This window comes from Rhamphochromis sp. 'chilingali' (genome assembly GCF_963969265.1).
Source record: "Rhamphochromis sp. 'chilingali' genome assembly, chromosome: 5".
NCBI lineage: Eukaryota > Metazoa > Chordata > Actinopteri > Cichliformes > Cichlidae > Rhamphochromis > Rhamphochromis sp. 'chilingali'.
Genome location: NC_137932.1, coordinates 14,621,256 through 14,643,695, shown reverse-complemented (window position 1 = coordinate 14,643,695; position 22,440 = coordinate 14,621,256). Strand labels below are relative to the sequence as shown.

General features: G+C 41.4%; 1 protein-coding gene across 2 annotated transcripts; it reads right to left on the bottom strand.

The window, feature by feature from the left end:
- Nucleotides 1–102: 102 nt before the first annotated feature.
- Nucleotides 103–22,088, bottom strand: tagapb (T cell activation RhoGTPase activating protein b). 2 transcript variants are annotated; one of them, XM_080883206.1, is made up of 14 exons: nt 21,445–22,088; nt 16,965–17,050; nt 10,043–10,213; nt 7,262–7,426; nt 5,136–5,177; nt 4,716–4,800; nt 4,562–4,615; nt 4,112–4,181; nt 3,722–3,861; nt 3,252–3,413; nt 2,794–2,903; nt 2,290–2,476; nt 1,968–2,049; nt 103–1,849 (listed from the first exon to the last, which is right to left on the bottom strand). In XM_080883206.1, the coding sequence occupies exons 1-14, from the start codon at nt 21,517–21,519 to the stop codon at nt 720–722; spliced, it is 2,559 nt and encodes an 852-aa protein (XP_080739332.1). In that variant the 5' UTR covers nt 21,520–22,088; the 3' UTR covers nt 103–719. The 2 variants fall into 2 exon arrangements, with proteins under 2 accessions (XP_080739332.1, XP_080739333.1); XM_080883207.1 differs by lacking the exons at nt 16,965–17,050; nt 21,445–22,088 and having other exon boundaries at nt 10,043–11,331.
- Nucleotides 22,089–22,440: the final 352 nt, after the last annotated feature.

Genomic DNA, 22,440 nt, shown 5'->3' with positions numbered 1-22,440 from the left:
TGCAGGGTGATTTAGCAGCAAACAAATGTACAGGCATTTGTGAAGGTCACAGATACACAGACTGGAACTTGTTTAGTTTGTAATTGTTTTTATTGCATTCTTATATTCTTTTTACTTTGTTACTTAAAACTGTTCAACCAGACGTTTTATGGCACCAAAACACTCATTGATAAAGATTACATACATTGCTAGCTTACTTTATGTACAATTCAGCATACAAATACAAAAAAAGATTATCAGAAAAGTGCTTTAATGTAGTGGAAGAAGAAGAAATATGCAAAGTGAATTAGATTCACAAAAAGCAAACAAACAAACACACAAAAATCATAGTGAACATATATTATACTATACGGTAAATATCACCATAACAAACAACACTTGAGACGAAACACAGAAATTCGTAGCATATTTTCTCCACAGCAAACTGTGTTCATAGCTTCATTGTGATAGACTAAATATCTATCATCGTAACTACACCGAAGTTAATACTTGTACTCTTAACAGTACTACTGAGAATGTGCAGCCATAAAGGCGTCACATAGCTGACATTTATCCAAAGTGAAAAAGTGAACGATAAAAACACTGGACTTTGTGCACCAAGCTTGGGTTGCTGCTGGCTTTCTGCTTTGCTCCCAGTAACTCATGCCTGTGAATTATTTCTGTCTACAATATTTGCAGATTGTGACAAAATCCAATCTGCAGAGCAGATATTAAGTCAATCAAACGTAAGACTCCTTTGCATAGGAAAGTTCCTCAAACACAGGCTGGCTGCATCTCCGTGACACGACATCGTGTTGACGCGTCGACACGGACTCTGACATGGCTCTCTGGCGGAAAGGCTGCCGTAGATTGACAATGTCTGATTCCTGGGGAATGCATTCCTGAATTTGGATGCACTGAGGATTAGAGTCATAATTTACAGAGGATGGACGAGACCTGCTCCTCATCTCCTTTACAGTCAATGAGCGATACTGTGGGGGGGGACCCACATTCTGCACCGCCTGTTCGTATGATGGAGGGCTGCAGGGCTGCCTGCTGTCAACATGCTTGAAAACTTCAATCGCAGACAGAGGGCGTGGTCTATCCACAGGCTCGGCCGGTGGATCAGCTTCGCTCTGTAAGTCCTCCTGGAGGGTTTCGCAGGGGAAGGCGTTTTCCTTCTGTGAGTCTCTTTTCTGGCTGTTTCTGCTAAAGGCTCCTAAGCTCCTGGTCCTCATTAAGACTTTAGTGGCAACTCTCATGGACTGAGAGCGCTTCCTTTCTTGTGGTTTGGAAATCTCCTGCTGTCCCTTAACAGCCACTGAAGGCTGGCTGCTGGCGTTTGCCTTCCTCGAGCATCCTGGTGACACCATTGGGGAACTGGTGAAAACAGAGCTCTCTGAATGGTTAGAGGTAGTGCTTTCGAGGGAAGAGCAAGAACAGTCTTTGCCCATGAAGGGCTGCAGATCTCCATTGGAGTTGTTCAATTTTAAGAAAGGCATAGTTGGCCTGGCTACGCTACGGCCTCTGAGCAAGAAGGAGTCATCGGAGATCTGCTTTTTCAGAGGCTGCTCGGCAAAATCTGCCTTTTCTGTGGAGCAGTCCTCGTGGCTCCTGGCGTGGCTGCACAGGCCCTTGAGATCGTCCGAGAGGAGGATGATGGGCTCGGAGCACCGGCGGTTGAATTCTGGCTTTGTGTTGAAGACAGCATCGGACCAAGAAGAGGTTGTCGTGCTGGGGCTGGGCGATGAGGATGAAGAAGTAGAGCCATATTCTGTAGACGTGGACATGATATTCTCTCCCACCTCTGCATCTCCATCTGGGTCTGTGCTATCATACGCAGAGTCCTGATGCTGGGAGGAGACAGAGTCTGTCGAGCAAGGAAAGGAAGACATGATTAGAATCCATTTAATCTCATTTACCTCTGTAAAAAAGGCCCATAAAGGTCTCTCAGCATTATTGGGGGCTTTATTTGCTAATTAATTTACCTTCATCTGTGTCCAGTAAGACTCTGGTATTCTCTCCAAGAATGTCACAGTTCTCAATCAGGAACTGAGTAAGATCTGTCACCTGCAGAGAATCACACAAAGACAAGCAAGCATTAGTAAAATGAATAACAACAACAAAGTCAAGGGATTCTGTAGACAAATTCAGTGCTTCACTTGGTCCAAATACTCGGCTTGTTATTAGCACCTAAGTATGTGCTAGTGCACTCCCACTTATGAAACCGCTTGAGGTTTTTTGCACTGTGAGCCGCGAGGCTTCAAAGCGCTCAAAGTGAGAAAGTAAATTCATATCACATCTTTTTACCTTCTGCATCTTCTCCTTCTGCTCCTCCAGCGAGGTGTCATCCAGCTGCAGCAGCGTGGGGCCGATGCACACCGCCAGATTGTAGGCATCCATCTTGTTGATGTCTGCGCTCTCCAGGATGTGATGGAAGACGCAGATCAGATGCTGCAGGAGGAGTCTGTTCAGCCCGGGGAGATCATCTACCACCCTAGCTCGCGGGTAGCAAAAAAAAAGGAGAAGCAGGAAGGAAAAAAAAACAAAAAACGGTTAGCTTGCCGCTCTTTTTTTTAGAGTCTCTTCCTTTTTTAAAACAGTAGACAGACTTAAAAAAGAGAAGTGGGCTATGTTCCGGTCAGATTGTATAGCGAACATATGGAATGATTAAAAACTTCCCTCAAAACCACAAAACCAGTCATGAAAAAAAAGAACATAACTGTTTTTTTTAAAGATATAAATTCTTTTTTTGTGTTTTTTGTTTTTTAGACAGGCAGTGCCGAGGCTCATTAGCAGACATCGACTGCTTACTTTGTGATTTCCAGAGTTCTCTGCTGGGTGTCTTCAATGTCCAGAGCTGCCATCCACTTGTCATAATAGTCAGATCTTAGCAGGCTGCCAGGAAGCTCCTTCAGAAAACTCTATAAATAGGAGAAAGGCATTGATTAGGCACATGTATATTAGAGGCTGTGCACTAGCATATTAAATATAATCAAGACCACCTATTTGACAGCTTCCTTGTCAAGCGGTCTAACATATTTAAGGAAGTACTGCTGCTTTCTTAGAAACTATAGCAGAGGGTAAAGCAGTAGTAGTGTGGCCGTTGTGGTAGCAGTGGTTAAAATAACCTACAGCCGTAATGCTTCTTTATCAGTGATGTAGAAAGTACTTTAGCGCTAATATTAATCGTGGATTTGCACATACGTGGTAACGCTAATAGTATGCGCAGAACATGTGAAGTGCGAGCGCCTCTCAGTATGCAAACGTACTTTGAGTAGTCCGACGAGCAGAACGACGGGCAGCTCGCCCATGTCCACACTGCCGCCGCTGTTCAGCTGCTCTCTGATGTCTTTCATGCTCTTGATGTTGCACAGCTTTCGAAACACTCCCTCTGTGGAGGGGCCTTTCTTCCTCAGCAGCACCAGCAGCTCCTGATGAAGCAGGACGGGAGAGAAGGAAGATGAGATTATCATATATGAATTAAAAAAAAAAAAAAAAAAACACACCCACAAACACAGCAGCTCTGCATGTGTGTGTGTGTGTTTTTGTCTTGGCTTATTAATGTGCACCGTTTGTGCGTGCACGCATGCTATCATATTGTATTCAATCTTCAAAGCATTAAGAAATCATTTTAAAACACAGGCTGCTAACATCTTGAAACCAATGCACAGAAAGTTCTCAAAGTGAGCTAAGCTACTGATATGACATCAACTCTGACATTTATCAAAGGGCAACTTACTGTGACTGGTTTGGGAAGTGAGCAATCGTCTGGGCATATCTTGTGGAGGGGCTCTCCAAACAGCTGAATCTTGTTTTCTATTTCTGGTCGCTTTTTGCGGCCCTTTGACAGCCTCCTCCTCACCACGTTCCACTTGGTGTCTGTTAGGAGCAGAAATGTTTTATCCATTTAACATTTTATACTCATAAGACACGGCAACAAAGGCAGACGTGCAAAGAGTCAAAGCCCCGAGTGCCAAAAACAAGCTGTACTCGTTCTCTCTTATCAGCGGCTAGATTTCCTCTCGTCTGTGGTTGTTCTCTTTGGTCTCTTCTCTGCACATGGCACATTTAGCGAGGCACTCCCTCCCACCAGAAAAAAAAAACACCGTAAAGAGATTTTCAAACTCACCAGTGGGCTGTCTCTGCCTCTCCTCTTGATTATTCAACTGCTTCGACACAGCGCAGATCTTTGCGTTGCCCTGGTGACAAAATAAAGAAAAAGTGGCATGGTGAGCAACGTGGAAGAGGAACATGAGCATGCAACAGTAGCCAAGGGAGGGGTTGTGGCTTTTTTTGTGTCAAATTGCACGCCTTCTAACACGTGAATGAACAAATGTTAAATTAGTCTTTTAGATGTTCAAAAGACAGATTTCTAATTATTTTCAGCATTCTAATATAATTATTGCATTAATTGTGCAACTTATCAGTATGTTTGCACTTTCTGCATTTAACATACTATGTTTATTATGTAACAACTGTCCACTGAGCGTTAGCGCAGAGGCACAGCTGTTTTTTACCAGCAGGTGTCTATTTTGAACATTTTCTACCATAAGAAGCCAGAAAAACTGGGATTACTTACATCGAGTGGAAACTCAATCAATTCTTCCATGCCACCTCCTGTTAGAGTTTTGGTCTGTGGGAGAAAGAAATGAGTAGTTTTTCTTTAATAACGGCTCTTAAAAATGTTTATGTTTTTTAAAAAGAAATGTGGCGGAGCAGATAGCGAGACTTACTGTGATGTTGCCACTCAACACCTTCATCAGGACGTCTGGAGGAAAAGAAGAAGAACCGGTCCTCGTTTTTGCTTCTTTAATTTTTCTGCAATGACGATGAAACACTTAGAGGAGTGGCACTCACTGACTGTTTATCAAGTCTGAATTTTGAGTTTATAAAGCAGTAAAACAAAAAATAAAATGATGAAGTTATTGTGGTTCAATGGAGCCTCAAGAGATTATTAAAGAAATACAGTTTTACATTGTTACAAATGCTGCCTCGATGTTTGCATAACTTAAGAAGCCGATATGAATATGTGCAGAACAATTACAATAAGTGGCAGAAGTGATCGAAAAATTTCACAATGCTTTTTATGAATGACGATAAATGGGAGAGCGCCTGCGAGAGTTTGCTGATATAAACAATGATCTTGTTCTTACCTGTGAAGAGTATCTAACCAGCGTTCTTTCACCTCAGGCGAGCTGTGGGCAAAATAACGGCATGGTATGAGTTACTAATCCACACAGAGCGACTGAAACAAGCCGGCAGATTACAGTGGGAGGAATGACACGAAGTGCGGCCCTCGCGGTCTTTTAACAGCTCTGTCGGAAAGTGTAACTCAGTCATGGGAACAGGAAGCAACGTCATGGCGGGCCCCGACCAGAGACATCTTCCACTTCCTCATATGCTTGCTGTGGCTTCGTGTCCATCAGTGGAAACACGCCGACGAAACAGACGAGCCTACGTATATACACCTGTGCGCTTTCACCTTTCATGACCTGATTTAATGCCAGGCGCTTTAATTATAAACTGTCTGCGCACAGGCGACGGGAAAGTGTCAACAAACGAGGCCGCGGCCTCTCACGGGATCCACGGTCGACTCGGTGTGAGTGAGCAGGAGTGAAAGTTTCACACACTGAATCATCACTAGAGTCCGAGCATCCAATCAGAGAAACAAATCGTCTCATTTTCAAACAAAACAACTCAAAACCTACTAGTGCATTCATCACTTTCTTGGAATACAGCACCAGCTGTGAAACGGCTCTTGGTTTGATTCTAATAAGTTTGCGAGAAACGTGGGAGTGACTGCCCCAAATGAAGCATTTCTAGACTTTAGTGCCGTTTGGTGCTCTTCATCATAAATTCACTGAAGAGAGAAAAATCTCCTTTGACTCCTTTAACAAAGAAAATGTCTAGACATAAAGCATCTGATGTGTTTTATCTTTATTGTAAAGGCCAGCATTTCCAGATAAAGATCATCTGATGTTAATTCCCTCCCAGCTCCACACTTCCTATTTTATAACCTTTTTGTCTTGTGATGCTACTCTGCGGACTTTCTACTTGCCACTTCCCTATTTCATGAAGGCCACAGATCATCTGACCTTTTACTACATATGCACGAGTGTGCATTTCATAAACTGAATGACCGGCAAAAAAAGCAGTCTGCCGAATAAGAAACAGAAAGCTTATAGTTGCAACAGTGTTTTTATATTGCAATACACTCGTATTTTCTCCTCCGTCAGTGCTTTAACAGATTGTTTGCCTTGATGTCTCTCTGTAATCTTTTCTTGAAGAGCTCATGTGGCCTTTTGGAAATTTTATTCTGGCCCATTTATTACTTTTGGTTTTCATCAAATTTCACTCCATCTACTCACAGCTGTGGTTTACGACATATGCAAATACTGAATTAAGCAAAAAACAGGATAAGCTCCACTGCGCCTGAAAGCTTGCACAGCATGGCAGCACAAAGGTTAAGCTCTGAGAGGTGTGTGTATCTGTTTGCCAAGAGGCAATTTATTTTCAAATAAACTTGCCACACTACCACTGAGCCCTGACTTTAGACCGTAAATATATTTTGTTTTATTAAATTCTCCATATTGCCAACAGCTGTCCTCTTTAAGCTTGTGAAAAAGGCTGTTGTGCTGACTAATAGTAACCAGAAGCCTATACAGTCAATTAAATTAAGTCTGGTCTCTAATCTGATTCTCAGTTCCCACTGTGGCCTTTCGTCAACTCAACTTTGAAACCTCTTTATTGAGATTATCCATCTATTTACTTCTGCTTATCCAATTCAGGATCACGGGGCTCTGTAGCCTTCCCCAGCTGCCACATGGCGAGAGCCAGGTACAGCCTGCAGGGCTAACACAGAAACACAGACAACAATACTCATTCACACCTCCAACTCATTAATCTAACCCCACTAACTGCATGTCTTTGGGCTGTAGGAAGATGTCAGAGTACCCAGAGACAGACATGGTGAAAACATGCAAAGCCCACACAAACAGACCAGATGGAGGATTTGAACCCAGGACCTCCTCGTGGTGTGTCATTGTGCTGCCTTATTTAGATTACATATTTCAATATTAAAGGTTTACCATAAAGAAGGAAGAGCAACAATCAAATGAAGATCCACATGTGAGCTGTGATGTTTAGACACGTGTACCCAGGTATTTGAGTGTACAGTGAATCAGTGACTCAACACTAAATATGCTTGGCCATTTCCATGTGAGTCATTCACTGTGTGTATGAGTTTGTGTGTGCGGGGAGGGGTAGGGGAGCTTCTCACCGGAAACACACCAGACAAAACGTGAGATCCCAGGCCAGGATGAGGGTCAGCCTGAGGTCAATGTCACCAATCAGTCCATCCTCTTCCTCCGGTTCATCCTCGAAACTGTAATGCCAGACGTCCTCAAGACTGACTCTATGCTTCAGTCGGTAGCTGGCAGGCGACCTGTCGAAACGGGAATAAAAATAAAACCAACACTCCTCTAAATAATTTTCATTAATTTGTTTCTAAACGTGTTGTTTTCTCAAGATTACAAAGCAGGTTTCAGTTCCATAATTTTTGGATGAGTGATTGATTTTCTTCCCTCCTGTGAAACCATTGAAAAAATATCTTTTATATGAAATAGCGCATTTCCTCTCTGTGAAAACATTGGCACTGAACACAGAAATAAAAACACGGAGAGAAAAAAAAAGGCCGTAATTTCTCCCGTGACAGCTTGTTTTGAAAGTTGGTCCTTCATGCGAATAATCATTGGTTATTTCTGCGAAATAATCAATGATCTACTCTTGCACCTGAATTGCGGACTGATTGCTGCACTTGGTCAAGCAACAATGGTCACATGCTAAGTGTCAAAAAAAGGGTCAAGATTTCGATTATCCCCCAGTTTATTAAAATAGATACAAGTTTATGACAAATAAGAATCTAAAAAAGAAAAGGTGACTCATAAGAGATTAGAGAGGAATTATTATTTGAAAAAAATAAAAAAAGAAGGAGCTGGGAGGTGTTTCGGTACTAAAACAGAAGGAGAGACGCGATGCACTGATAGAAGTAAACATGGGTGCTGTTTATGTGCACAGCTGTTGTTGTTTTGATTTGGCAGAATTTGGCAGATTTCAGCCAGTACTGTTTGCCCAAAGTCAGTTTCCGTCAACAGTATCTTACTATAAATACACAAAGTGTGTCGTCATAATTTCATCACAATAACACATATTGAAAATTGCCAGCATTTATAGGCAAACTATAGGCATGTAAAGTTATGAAATCCTCTAGAGTACAGACACCTACTTAAATGAGAGATCCATGATGTTAATAAGTTTTCTATGTGGGACTGTGACGTGTTCTTAATTTGGAGTCTGGCGCTTGAGTTTACATTTCTGTTTAAACACAGCCCATCTGTGCACACTCTGCATTAGATTGGTATAGATCTAACAAACAAAAAGAACTTAGAGATTGTTTAAAGGTGTTGTTACATAAGTTATTGTTCTGAGACTGTCCTCCCCATGAAAAGGTTGTTTTTGTGTAAGCTGTTACAATGACCTGATAGCAATGAACATTTGGCCCAAATGTGGTATGCAGTTCTCTTGCGACCCATATGTGGCCTCCACTGATTCTGAGTGAATCTGGATGCACTCTCTCAGCCGCAGGCACACCTTATACAGGTCAGTTATCGGGCGGTTTTTCACATTAGGGCAACATCTGGGCCTCTCAAGTCTTGCTCATGCTACAGCTGAATCAGACGTTCCCCAAACGTGCCTGATATCTGGGTTCACATCTTAAAAGATAAACAAAAGCTGTGTGAACTGGGTAGAGTTACCACCACTGGAATCTAACACAACACAGCTGTGTAACGTGTTTTTAACTGTTTGAAAGGTTGCATTTGACATCAAAATACGATCTCCTCCTGACTATTAAGTGACCAGGTTTTGTGCTGCACCTTAGCCATAGTGGTTCTGAATATGAACCTAACAAGACCACGAGTGAGAAAGTGAAAGTAAACAGCAAAGCGGAGCTAAACTTTGGCCCGAACTCGAAGCGCGGATCAAAAATCAGGTGTGCTCGTGACACCTACACCTCACCATCCACCTACACGCTGCTGAAACGCTGAGATGGGCTGTTTCACATTGTAGGAGAAATGAGAAAAAGTGGCCTCCGACACCTGCTGTGTGCCTGTTTCTTCACAGCAAACTAAAAAACACACACGCAAACACATAATGAATAATAGTAGCACACAATCATCTCTAGATGTAATGATCTCATAGATTTATAGGCTCAAAAAAGGCTGCTATGCTGTATGACAGTGGTGTGCCAGCTGTGTGTCTACAGGAACAGTAGGCAGGTTGTGGTACAGAGATGAGTGTGATGTCCTCCCACTCATTAGGTATAAAACTTCCACCGTGTTTGACAAACAGATCTGATCTGACTAAGCCATGTAAACAGTGATTGCCTGAAGGTGTATTTAAATGCTGTTTACATTTAAAAAAGAAAGGAAACAGAGGTTTACTTATACGGAAAAACAATAACTAGGATGTTTAATGGTGAAGAAAAGGTGCGAGTAAGTGTTCAGAACATCTCAGGGTTTTCAAATTTGAAGAATTTTAAGAGTGATTTGAGCCACACAAGCACTTGTGAGAGTATTGAACCAGCAGCTCTGTTGTTCGCTTCAAAGCTGAAGCGAAGGTTAAAATAACTGTTGAGTTTCCCCTAATGTGACTCCACTCTAAGGGAACCACCCAACTCTCTTCTTCTACTAATTTAAAATAAGAGAAACGACTCATAAACAATGTCTGTTGCTGGGAGATTCCCCATCTCTCCGAGTAGAGTCCAAAAATACACATTTTGTTTTCACTTCCTCTTTCGCTCTCCCATTCCTACTGTACAAACACATGATGATTTTCAACAGAAAGTTGCTAAAACAACACAGTGGCACTTTCCTTAGTTGTGATTTATTTTAAAATCTCCAGTTTTACAAGCAGAAACTATCTGGGTTTCATACACACACTCCTGAAAATATCTGATCATCACAAGCTAAAATGCTGGGGTTTTAGATTAATAATATCTTACTTGAGTTTGGCGAAGACAATCACGTCGCTGAAGAGGAACAGGTGTCTCTCCCTGGTTTTTGAGCCCTCGGTGACCTGAACGCACTCGTCCAGCAGCAGCTCTCCGTTCTCGCTGGCGAGGCCGAGGACAAATGGACTCTGCTCCACAGACACCCAGCAGGGAGCCTCCTCCCTGAGCCAGAGGATACACACCAAAAAAAAGGAGTGGGTGACGGGGAGAACCCACAACCAAACGAGTCTAAATATGGTGATTTCCACATGGAAATGAGACTGATTTTGCATCTGAGAAAGATCAGGTTCATTTAACAGCTGGAGCCTGATGTATGAACAATAATATGACTTTTTCATAGAAGAATAGGCGTATACATGTAAGTCAATCCTGATAAGGTGAAGCACAGGTGAAAAATAAAGTTAGATGTAGTTCAGGATAAATATCAAAAACTCATATATACACTTACCGGCCACTTCATTAGGTACACCGTTCAACTTTCTAATCAGCCAATCCCAGCACCTGACATGGTCAAGATGACCCTGCTGAAGTTGAAGCCAACGACGGGGAAGAAAGATGATTTAAGTGACTTTGAATGTGGCTCTTGTGGTTTTGGTAACTGATGGGCTGGTCTGAGTATTTCAGAAACGGTTAATCTACTGGGATTTCCCCCCCACATAACCATCTCATCAGGGTTTACAGAGAATGGCCCATCAAGTTAAAAGCAGTTTTCTGGAAGAAAAAATCCTTTGTTTCAAATCCTTTTTTGTTTCAAAAAATCTTTGAATCCTTTGCCAGACAGAGGTCAGAGAAGAATAGCCAGAGTGCTTCGAGCTAATAGGAAGGCAACCATAACCCAAATAAATACTCAGTGCAACCAAGATATGCAGAAGAGCGCCTTGACGCAGAGGGGCTACAGCTGCATAAGACCACACTGGGTGCCACTCCAGTCAACTAAGAACAGGAAACTGAGGCTAAATATAAGAAAACTTTGTTTGATGACACCTGATCTCTGTTGAGACATTTAAATGGACGGATCAGAATTTGGCATAAACAACATGAAATTATGTATCAACAGTTCAGGTTGCTGGCGGAAGTATAATGGTGCATTTAGCCACCACAGTGACCAGATCTTAGGACAATAGAACATTTTTGGGATGTGGTTGAAAAGGAAATTCACATCTGGATGTGCAGCTGACAACTCTGCAGTAACTATGTGATGCTGTGTCAATGGAAAATTGTATTTAGTAGTCAGTATAATCTTTTAGTGATATAAGTTTGCATATGGTAGAATACTGCATGTAGTTATTTGTATTAGGAAATATTCAACCAGATATATAAATATTTTCCCTAACATGCTGTCAAGTCAATATGGACCCAAATCACAGAGGAGTGTTTCCAGCACCTCGCTGAATCTGCACTACGAAGGGTTAAAGCAGTTCTCAAAGCAAAATTAAGCCCAACATGGTACTATAAAGGTGTACATAATAAAGTGGCCATTGACTGTATAAGTATATGTATATATTCTTTTTAACTCTTCCAGGCTTCTTGATGAATTTATTTAAAAAAAAAAAAAAGGAACCATGCACAAAGGAATATGCACAACATCGTAAATGTGGCTAAAAAAAAAGATGAGTTTCTACTAAAACAGAATCAGACTTAAATTTTATGCATCTGTCTCCAGATGTTTCTGATAAAAATGAATATTAATCACTTCAGGAGAACAAATTTCCGTAGAAATGTATAATTCATATGTAACACGCTGCATAAGTTTTTCACCAGAAACGTATGAAAGCCGATGGTTAAGATGTGAATTGGTATGCATGAAACTGCCTTGTCATAAGAGGACATACCAGAAAATGAAGAATGAGTTAGTGAATCCATAACTACCGCTATGTATGTTTAATTTTACTCTTAGGCTACTTGCGATAATAAGTAATTTGAATTCTAAGGAAATACAGCGTAAGTGCAGAAAAAATGGATGATTAGAGCCTGCTGAGCCACCCACCCCTCGTTTTTGAAACTTTTCTGTAGGCACACTGTCTTGTAAATAACACCACAGGGTCACATTACTAATACTTAGTGGACTACGGCATGTTTTTCAAGTGGCATACTTAGAAGCTGATGCTTTAAGAGAGACCTGGCATCATGGCAACAAAAGTCACATACCACATAGGTATATAACATAATAATATCCTAATAATATCCTAAAAACTTAAATTTGTCACTGCTATTGTGTTTTCTGGTTATTTTCCAATATGGGTAACACAATAAACCACTATTTGTCTGATCAATTTCTTCCAAAGCGCTGTTCCTCCTCCAAATATCACAGAGAGCAGAAATGATGCTCTAATTCAGAGAATAAATGTCAGATGTGTGCATAACGGCATCGCCAACCCTGCTTGATTGATCTTGGATCAATAAGGTCATCTTATTCTTTACAGACAAGTGGTCTGATATCAACTTACTAACTAAAGTTTGGTTATTTGTTCAGAAATGACATTTACCAACACAACTTAAAACCTGACTCACATATTCTTATCTATGCATAGACGCTGGTTTTCTCTTACTCTTCATAAATACCATCTACCTGGATGGAGGAGTTTGTCACATTTACTTCACTGGACTAACTACTGGTGTTAATTAATGGTAAATGGTAAATGGCCTGTATTTGTATAGCGCTTTACTAGTCCCTAAGGACCTCAAAGTGCTTTACACATCCAGTCATCCACCCATTCACACACACATTCACACACTGGTGATGGTAAGCTACATTGTAGCCACAGCCACCCTGGGGCGCACTGAATTAATGTACAAATAACACAAATATTTGCGGTCAGATAACAAAAAATGAATGTAAAAAGCCAGCATGCTCATGTTGTTGCCTCCCTGTTGTGTCTAGAGTGAGCCTGTGAAGATGACAAGAGAGTAAGAGCAAGTAAGAGTTGTTTGTTCTAAATGCATATGAAACCACATTTAGTGGTTGATCGTCCCACTTGGTCCGGGGGAAGAAATTCAAATTGTTATAGTAGAGGTACTTCCCCTGACTGCTGGAGATGACACATTAACTACGGGCATATAAACTGTGGGAGAAGCTTTGTGTTTGTACTTACAACAGGATAAACCATAGAAGTGCAATAGTAAAAGTGTGTTAACACGAGCATGCCACTGCTTTGTTTGTTTTGTTTTTGTTAAATTTCAAAGATAAGTTTTACAGACTGGGACCACTTTTTTTTCTTAGTAAATATTGATGTAAAATCAGAAGATAAATGCACTTTACCTACTCTTGCTTTGCTAATTAGCCAGGCTACACAGGCAAAAGATAGCTTTGCTTTGTAGCTAGCTGCGCTTGGTTAAAATGAACCTAAATTTGTGTTTTGTGGACTAAAATTGAAGGCACGAGGCTAGATTAGATATTTGTCTACTTGGCACACAGGTCCATAAATGTATTTTGTTGTTTCTAAACATCAAAACTTTGAACAAAGCTAAGCCAGCTGCTCCGCTAAAGCTAACACAGACCTAGCCTGCTAACCAAGCTAGGCGGGCAACACTGTTTTTTTACTGTTCTACTGCTTTTTTTTTTTTTAACATATTCTTTATGTACTAATATTTCCATTCATTACAAAGAAGTCCAAATTTAGCAGCACTGAAGTAAACCATTCACAGTGACCCTGTGAGGTAGATGGTCTAAATCAGGTATAAGAGGTGTAATCATGCCTGTTCAACTGTGCCTTACTAGAAATATCTAATCAAGCCAGTCACATGGTAGCAACTCAGTGCATCTAGGCATGCAGTCATGATCAAGACAACCTGCTGAAGTTCAAAACTGAGCATCAGAATGGGGAGAAAAGACCAAAATGTTGTTGTTTTTTTATGTCACAGGTCACAGGGGTCAGACTGCTTCCAGCTGATAAGAATGCAACAGAATGCAACGGTAACAACTCATAGGTTCTTGAAGAAGATGGGCTACAGCAGTAGAAGATCACACCCACACCAGGTGTTACTGATATTATCTAAGCTAGAAAACTGAGGCTACAATTCACACAGACTCACGAAAACAGGACAACAGAACAGAAATACTCAGCCTAGTCTGATGAGTCTTGGTCTCTCCTGTAACATTCATATCGTAAGGTGAGAATTTGGCATGAACAACAATAAAGCATGGATCCACCTACCTTGGATCAACACCTCAGGCTTCTGCTGCTGGTGTAATGTTGCGGGGGATATTTTCTTGGCACATTTTGGACAACTGAGCAACTGAGTGATGTTTAAACACCACAACCTACCTGATTATTGTTACTGACTGTGTCTGTGCCTTTATGACCACAGTATACCAATATTCTGATAGCTGCTTCACTAGATTACACATTGTGTTACTGAGCATAAGAAGGGCGTCCAACCCACTACGAGCAAAGTGTACCTAATAAAGTGGCCTGTGAGTGTATATAGTGTCAGAAAGACGTGAAAACTGGTCGAAAATGGGAATCTGATACAGTGAATTGAAGGTACTTTTTCTTAGTTAAGCAATAAACTAGAGTATTATTTTGAAATAGTCACGTGGGGGAGGGGTTGGGTTTTTTTGCTTTCATCGCACAGCATTTCTTATTAGCTAACTCAGGAGCCTGGTGTTTAAATATGTTCAGCTTTAAACATCTTTATATTTAATAAGTATAAAACTATTGATTCAGTGTCGTTAGAACTATGATTCACAGCTTTATTTAACACTGTATTTTCACCCCACTACATCATTAACACATATATATGTAGAATCCAATAATAACATAGTGCTTAACTCTGTGAAATAATATAGCTGCATATGTCTGGTTCTGCCTCTTCATGCTGAGGTATACTCTACGTCAGTGGCAGTCCCACCATAGTGAAACTGACACCCACGAAGTCCAGCCCCCTCATGGAAATGCCTGATGTGTGTGTGTGTGTTTGCGTTTGCGCGCTGATTAGTTGAATGTGTGAGAGTGGGATGTGTCTGACATTTCTCTTTCTGCTTTGAAGGGATCGCCCACTGCGTGCTTTGGTGGTCTTCACATGACAACGTCTGACGAGTGTGATCGTTATAAGGTTAAATTTTATAGCCGAATCAAAGCCCACGTGTCTGAAATGCCCAAAGACAAAAAAAACCTGTCAAACTGAGGGTTTGTTGAGAGGAGTAAAAAAAAAGAAAAAGCTTTGCATTGACAACATATTTTAATTATTCAGTTTTCTATGTTTGAGTCTCATCTAAGGCCACGTTTCCATCTATTTAACAACGTTTTCAGAAAACATTTCAGGTTATTTGTCGGCCTAAGCTTACAATGATAAGATAAGCTACGTTATTATTCCAAAGAAATGTCCGCAGGTTGCTAAAACCCCTCAGGATATGAGCTCAGCGTGTTTAAAATAGCAGCTGTAGCCGTGAATTAATTTCTGTTTTAAAAGATTATTTTAAAACTGAGAGATTATTTGGCTTCTTGTACACTCAGCGAGCAGTTATCGCACAGCTTCTAAAATCAGTCATCCAGTGTTATTACTGAAAGAAACTGCTTTACGGGAAACATAGAAAGGACCTTTTGTGGTTCATGAAATTAAACTCAGGGACAGGAGTTAAGATGTTGCTGTAGTAATATCTGGAAGCACGCTGTTTAGTTTCATATTGAACTGATTGCTTGTGCTGTCAAAACAAGGAGGTGCTGGTAATGACCTCCTGTTGATTTATTCAAAAAGGTCAACTTGTTATGGGTGAGAATAACCGGTTCATTAGGTTTCCTTGACAGATCGATATCGTCCACGCTGCTCGGCCCTCACAGCCCGGTCATGGCCGAGGTGAGGAGCCACAGCACATGTGCACGTTGTTGTTTCAAAACCCTGCTGTGTAATTCCCCGTGGGGACATCTGTGTTTGTGGCCTGAACAGAGTAGGCAGCGTGGCCTGCAGGGTGACAAAGCGTGACACGTGGCGGGATGGAGGGGAAGTTAGTTTTTTGCTTGTCTGTATAATAGTGTGAGGCTATTCTCTAATGAAGAGTGTGCTGCCATCTATAGGGTGGAGGCGACAGTGAGGCTACTTCTTCCTGTGATTGCTGTTTTGATTTTTGAATTTTGGACTTGACTAAACATTGGAGCCTGACTCTCTAATTAGATCAAACTGAATCAGACAGCCAAGTGAAAAAGAAAGCTTCACGAGACTCTGTATGTTTCTGTATGACTTTACCAGTTACTTGTTGCTTCAGGTCATTGAGGTTTGCGGGGATTTGTTTTATCTTTTGTTGTAGATTTGCTACTGTGTTTGGGAACATTCTTCTGCTGAATGACCCAATCGCACCCAAGATTTAGCTTTCTGTCACCTAAATCTCACATGTGACTCTAGAATACTTTGGTAGACAGAGGAGTTAATGGCTGACTCAATGATTCATAGCTACTCGGGTCCTGTGGCTGCAAGACAAGCCCAAATCCTCACACTTCCACCACCGTGCTTGATAGCTGGTATGAGGTGTTTGCGTAGACAATACAATACAATTCTCCAAACATGGTGCTCTGCACTCCAGGTTGATTTCTGGGAAGGTTGTAGTGAATGCTCCAGCACACTTGCCATTAATCAGTTAATCAAATGCATTTGATTGCACCTTTACTGGTACTTATCCTCTTAATCGCTATGGAAACAGTACTTTTTTCAATGTTTTGACATTTTTAAGCTAAGTGTTCCATTTCCATCATAAAAACAAATACATAACTGTGCATCAGATAATTAGCCTTACTTGGCGCACACTTCCTTCCCTACGAGTTATGCTGAGCTGTGCAGAGACTGTCGCAGCAGAAAACTGTAAGGCACTGTTGTGCGTACAGCACTATGATCAGAGTGTGTTAAAAATGACTCCAGGCCGTACAAGAAAATAACGGTTGCACATGTGTAAATGCATCTAATAAGAGAGTCTTTTGCACACCTGATAGGGGACCATGGCATCCCCAAAGCCTTCCCAAAGACCAGGGATGGAGCTGAGCGCCGTCTCTGAGCCAAGTGTCTGAGGTGCTGTAAGAAAGCAGAAGTGATAGATAAACAAAACCTTTTGTGTCTGCCGGGAAAATAAAAATCATTAACTCATATCTGTCAACATTTTGCTGACAAGACACAAGAGACACAGAAGCATTTCAGTCAGGGAAGAAAACCGCAACAGAAGGTTTGCTGATTTGCGAAATTTAATAACGGATACACTTTATATTGGGCCGCAATCAGAGATGGCAGAGATGGCGGAGCTGTGACCGCAGTCAAGCGTATATTTAGACTGAGGAAATAACTTATTCCCTAGTGACCTTCCACCTGCAGACAAACGAGTACAGGAACAGCTTCAAGAAAGGCAGCTTAATCGCTTAAAATAGCTGCTCAGTCAGAGGTTCCATTAAAGTAAATACATTTACCAAGAAAAGAAATGAAAGCAAACAACACAAAGTACTTTCATTTACCAATTTCCACCCTTCAGAGGGTGAATTTTACATTTCACTGCTTAAAGTATTGAGTACTGAACTTAATCCTGCATAATGCTCTGGATTCCAATCAGAAGGTCGTCCCTCTCTGCTCTAACAAGTGAATACATGTGGACAAATAAATGTTTGTAGGGGACAGATAAAGGCTTCTTCTGAAGACTGAAGGATTCAAGTGCCTTAGCACAGAATATACAATGTTCAAATATAAGGAATTGTACGAGATAGCCAAATGTAGGAATGAGTTCCTGTGTGGTTCAGTTGTCATCTATATTGAAGGCCAAACATCTGTGTGCAATAATAAGATTTTTTTTTTTCTCGTGACAAAGGACAACCGAGAGAGGATTTGAAATTCAAGACTACGCTTCCATGAAATTAGTCAGCACCGTGTGCACTGAATACGTCTCACGTGTTTGCATGAAGGAGGGGCCAATGAGAATCTGTGTGGAAAGCGAAGGTAAACTGAAGCCATAACTACACATACGAGCTCTGAAATCTGGGTCAAACACTTCCTCCATCACATATCAGCTTCAGTCTCGGTAGTTTAGGACGCTGATTGCCTGATTGTATTTTCTCACTGCAGTTGGTGTCGAGGTTTTTTGCATCGGGCCGTGTAACGATCTGCAAATAAAAACAAATCTCACGTGAACGCTGAAAACCCTGAAAGAGTTGCTTCAGGTGATAAAATTGTCGACACAAGTCATTGGACACAAATATGAAACACTGATTTGAGTATTAAAAAGGTTTGTTTTATTGCTCTCAAGGCATCGGCGTAACTTTGTGCTGAACATTGGGGGGGTCAAGATCTCTGTCTAAATAAATAAATACATCTGGGTAAATATAACCCCCCTAACCCCCCTGGAAATTACGCCTCTGTCTCAAGGTTTGATTTTATTTTTTAGATTTAAGGCACATTTATTTACAAAGTTCAGATACAAAAAAATATTTATTTTCCTGGGTTATCAAAAACACTTTTGATCATTTTAAATCTATTAATATGACTAGAAAAGTTAGACAACATAACAGCTAGACACTCACTTGCCATTTTATTAGGTACATCTTGGTATTACAGGGTTGGACCTCCCTGTTTGCCTTTAATTCTTCGTGGCACAGGTGCAAGGTGCTAGAAACATTCATGGTGTGTAATGATGGTGGAAGCAGCCATCAGAAGGTAATTACACTGTACTCATAAAAGGATGAACAAGGTCAGCGGCACGCTCAGACAGGCTGCGGTGGTTAAATAATGCCCAGTTAGCATTAAGGAGTTTAAAGTGTACCAAGAAACTGAAACGTTGACTCAAGCCAGGAGGGATCCGTGCTTTCATGTTGTTCGCAGCAAGTTACATTACAAAATGCAAGAAATCAGGGAAGAAATCAGGGCTCATCATACCAGATGGCATTTTTCTGATCTGCTCTTGTCCAGTTTAGTGAGCTCATGTGAACTTCTGCTGTTGTAGCGCATCTGCCTCACAATTTGATGTGCTGTGTGTTCCGAGATGCTCTTCTGCATACCTTGTGAGTTGGTTTGAGTCACTGTTGCCTTCCTATCAGATCAAAGCACTCTGCCCATTCTCCTCTGACATCTGACATCAACCAGAGATTTTCACCTAGTGAACTGTCGCTCACCCGAGAGTTTCTCTTTTTCAGATCATTCTCAGTAAACCCTAGAGATGGTTATGTGGGAAAATCGAAGCTGATCAGCTGTTTCTGAAATATTCAGAGCAGTCCATCTGGATCTGTGTTTGAGGATTTCTCTTTTATTTGCTTGTTTATTCACACATGTATATCTTCCTTAACTTACTTTTCTTTTACTTAGTTGCACTGATGGATGAATAGTCTATTTCTACTATTTCTACCTTTTTCTTGTAAACAGCTTTTCTTTGGGGAGTTTTGAATGCATTTGAAGAGTTTAGAGGAACTTCTGAAGTTGCCTAATAATTGTTGGGTAACACTCCGACGCACTTGGACATTTGTTCATTTGCGTGAAGGAAAACAAACAGTCTCTCTCCATCCTTGTTATGGCTCCTGCGGATGATGATGTTGCGCTCTAATTGCCAGACAAACTGAGAAATTGGATGAAGCAGAGTTGGAGATGAAGGAGAACAACAACACAAAACAAACAAGAGCTGGAACTCTTAACAAAGTGTCTCTCTCTGGCCTCTGTCCCTGCAGCTCGGAGTCCGCCGACTGATGACGGACGCGACGGAGGACACAGAGGCTCATTGTTACCTGAATCCTGGAACCACAAATGCACGCCACTAAGGGACCAAAAGTGTCACCATTAACAAGCTGTAGGTCCCATCTAATGGAGATTTGCTTTGTTTTTAGAGTCTCTGCTGTTGTCTAATAAACACTTTTTTTTATTCTTTTTGGAAAAGCTGATAATATTTCTCTCTCACAGTCAACAAATAGACCAACAGCACCCACCCTCTGAAGTATCTCACGCTCGGCTGTTTTCTTAAACACACTTGTTGGGAAAATCTTCCGTTACCGAACGTTTGATATTTACAGAGGAGGGTCCATGTGGGGCTAATTTCTCTTGATCACAACAATAAGAATAAGAATATCAATGCACTCAATATTCATTCTATTAAGAATTAATAAAGCTTCTTGTTACCAGGGAAACGATAAATTAATGCTTTTTATTACTATGGCTGTAACTTGGCTAGGTTTGGGTATAAAACCAAATAGTTTTGAGTGCCTAAGCCTATCCAGGAGAGATCATAGGTGTCGGTTCCGGAAATATTATTATCACAGTTCAAAGAAACAAGCGTGCATTGCTTAGTAGAGACAGGAAACAAAGCAGTTGCCACAAAAAAATGCGATTTCCTCTGTAAACAGCATGTTGTGTGGTGATGCCTTGTGTATACTCTTGCCACGGCGAGAGTTGAAGTGTAGGTTGGGTTATGGTTAGCCATTTCACAGTAAAGCGGATTCATCTGCTCGGGTTCAGGATAAAGTGAGGGCAAAAATACTCATCAATGGGGGCAACTGCAGTGAGCAGAGAGCCAGCCTGTTGTGATTTGGCGCTGTATAAACAAAACTGAATTCACTTGAATTGTATAAATCAAAACCTCCAAATCCAATGATGTCCTCTATGTTATGGAATTGATTAAAAGGCACTTTTAAAGTGCTTCTGTGTGTTGCCCCGATCTACATAGCACACATGCTGACCTCATATAAGCCAGTTTGCAGGTTTAGACCCTGTGATTGGCCGTTTCAACGTCAAGCCTTAAAAGGGGGTTAACATATTTCTGCTGTGAGGATCTCTCATCTTTGGAAAGACCTGCCTAAATTCACCTTTTGGCCAAATTAGAGACCTCACTGATGCAAATTTGCAGGTTTAGACACTAAGATTGGCCCCTTCTGACTGCTTGTTACCAAACTTTCTTTCATGAAGGTCCATCATCTGTTGACGGACCTGGCTAAGCTGAGCGAGCTGTTAATCGCTTTTTAAACAGAAGAGTTTGAAGTTTAAGGTTTTCATTAGAGATCAAATGCAATTGTTCCCGTATTATAAAGCTATTTGGTTTATCTAATTTTGACTTAGATGAAGATCCGGCCAAATCAGTGAATAATCAGTTAACAAACTGCGGTAAACCTGAAAGGCTCGTAGATGTTTTCTTGCAGCTTTTCGTGCTTCTGTTGCATCTGTACTCCGTGGAAGCTCTGAGAGGCTACATCGCTACACCTCTCACTTGCCACACGCCTTTGAACCTCATCTGGAACGACCAATTTTACCTGAACCCTCCCACTCACCCACTTTCTGTCATGTAATCACATTTCAGCAGTCAGTCAGTGTTGTGATGTCGTACTTCCTCTCTGCGTCTTTGATCATAAACCCCTCACAGACGCATAGGAACTGATCAAAATAACTCTTCTTTTTGATATCACAAAATTGTCACGATTATCACCTTTGCGAGTAAATAATGGGCGCATACTTACGGGATGCAGTGAAGCTGCACCATCATCATAGCTTCCTCTCCTCATTGCTCCAATTCCATAATCTGAACCGTCCATCCTGGTGTCTCAGATCCCAGAGGAAGCCCTCGACCCCTCTGTTGTCCTGTGCTGTAGTCTGTGTTGTCAGTTTACAGTTTCCACTTGGCAAAGCAGAGGAGAAGCAGTTTGCGTCCCGGTTTGAGGGCTCTGCTGTGAATGTGGTGGGGGAGCGCATCCACAACAGCTTCTTCTCTAACTGGTGCTAATGAGGGTTTGAACAATGGAGGCCAGGCTGGCACACAGAAGAAGAGCGAGGGGGAGGGGGGGTGTTTGTGGCTGACCTGGGCCTGCAGTGCCACTCTAACCCCCCCTCGCCCCCTTAAAACCTTTTTCCAAGCCACCACTTCCTCCGTCTGATCATCCCAGACTGTCCCGTTACGCTTCAGCGAGGCAGCTTCCTCCCATAATGAGATCGGCCTGCATCCTCTCATGGCCTGCTCGTCCTCATTTCCAGACTAACGAGGGTGAGATACCGTGACAACAGGTTCCTCAGAAAAACAAGGCCTCACAGATCGGTCCCACGTCCCTGTTAAACATATAGAGATGTACTTCTGAATGTTTATAATGAAAATCAAAGCCAATTTTTAGCCAAGTATGTATTTAAGTCTAAAATAATTCCATTCCCAGAGTGAGCGGGCAAACCTAAAGAGTGGTGCAATAAAAAGTAGCCAATCAGAGTCAAGCGGTAGACACACCTCCTGTTCTGCTTCTCACGCAAACCACAAGTTAAAAAATAGATAAATTATCGTGTGATGATGTCACAGTGCAGGAGTAAAAGTTTGTTTTCTGTTCAAAAACGGATGCTTTATTTGAGTTAAAGAACATTTGCTAGTGTGGTTACAGTATGTGTGTCGCAAAGCTTTGAAACAGGAAACAAACAGCAAGTTCCTGTGGAAAGAGCTATTGTTTTATAGCTTCACATATCCATCCTGACCTCCT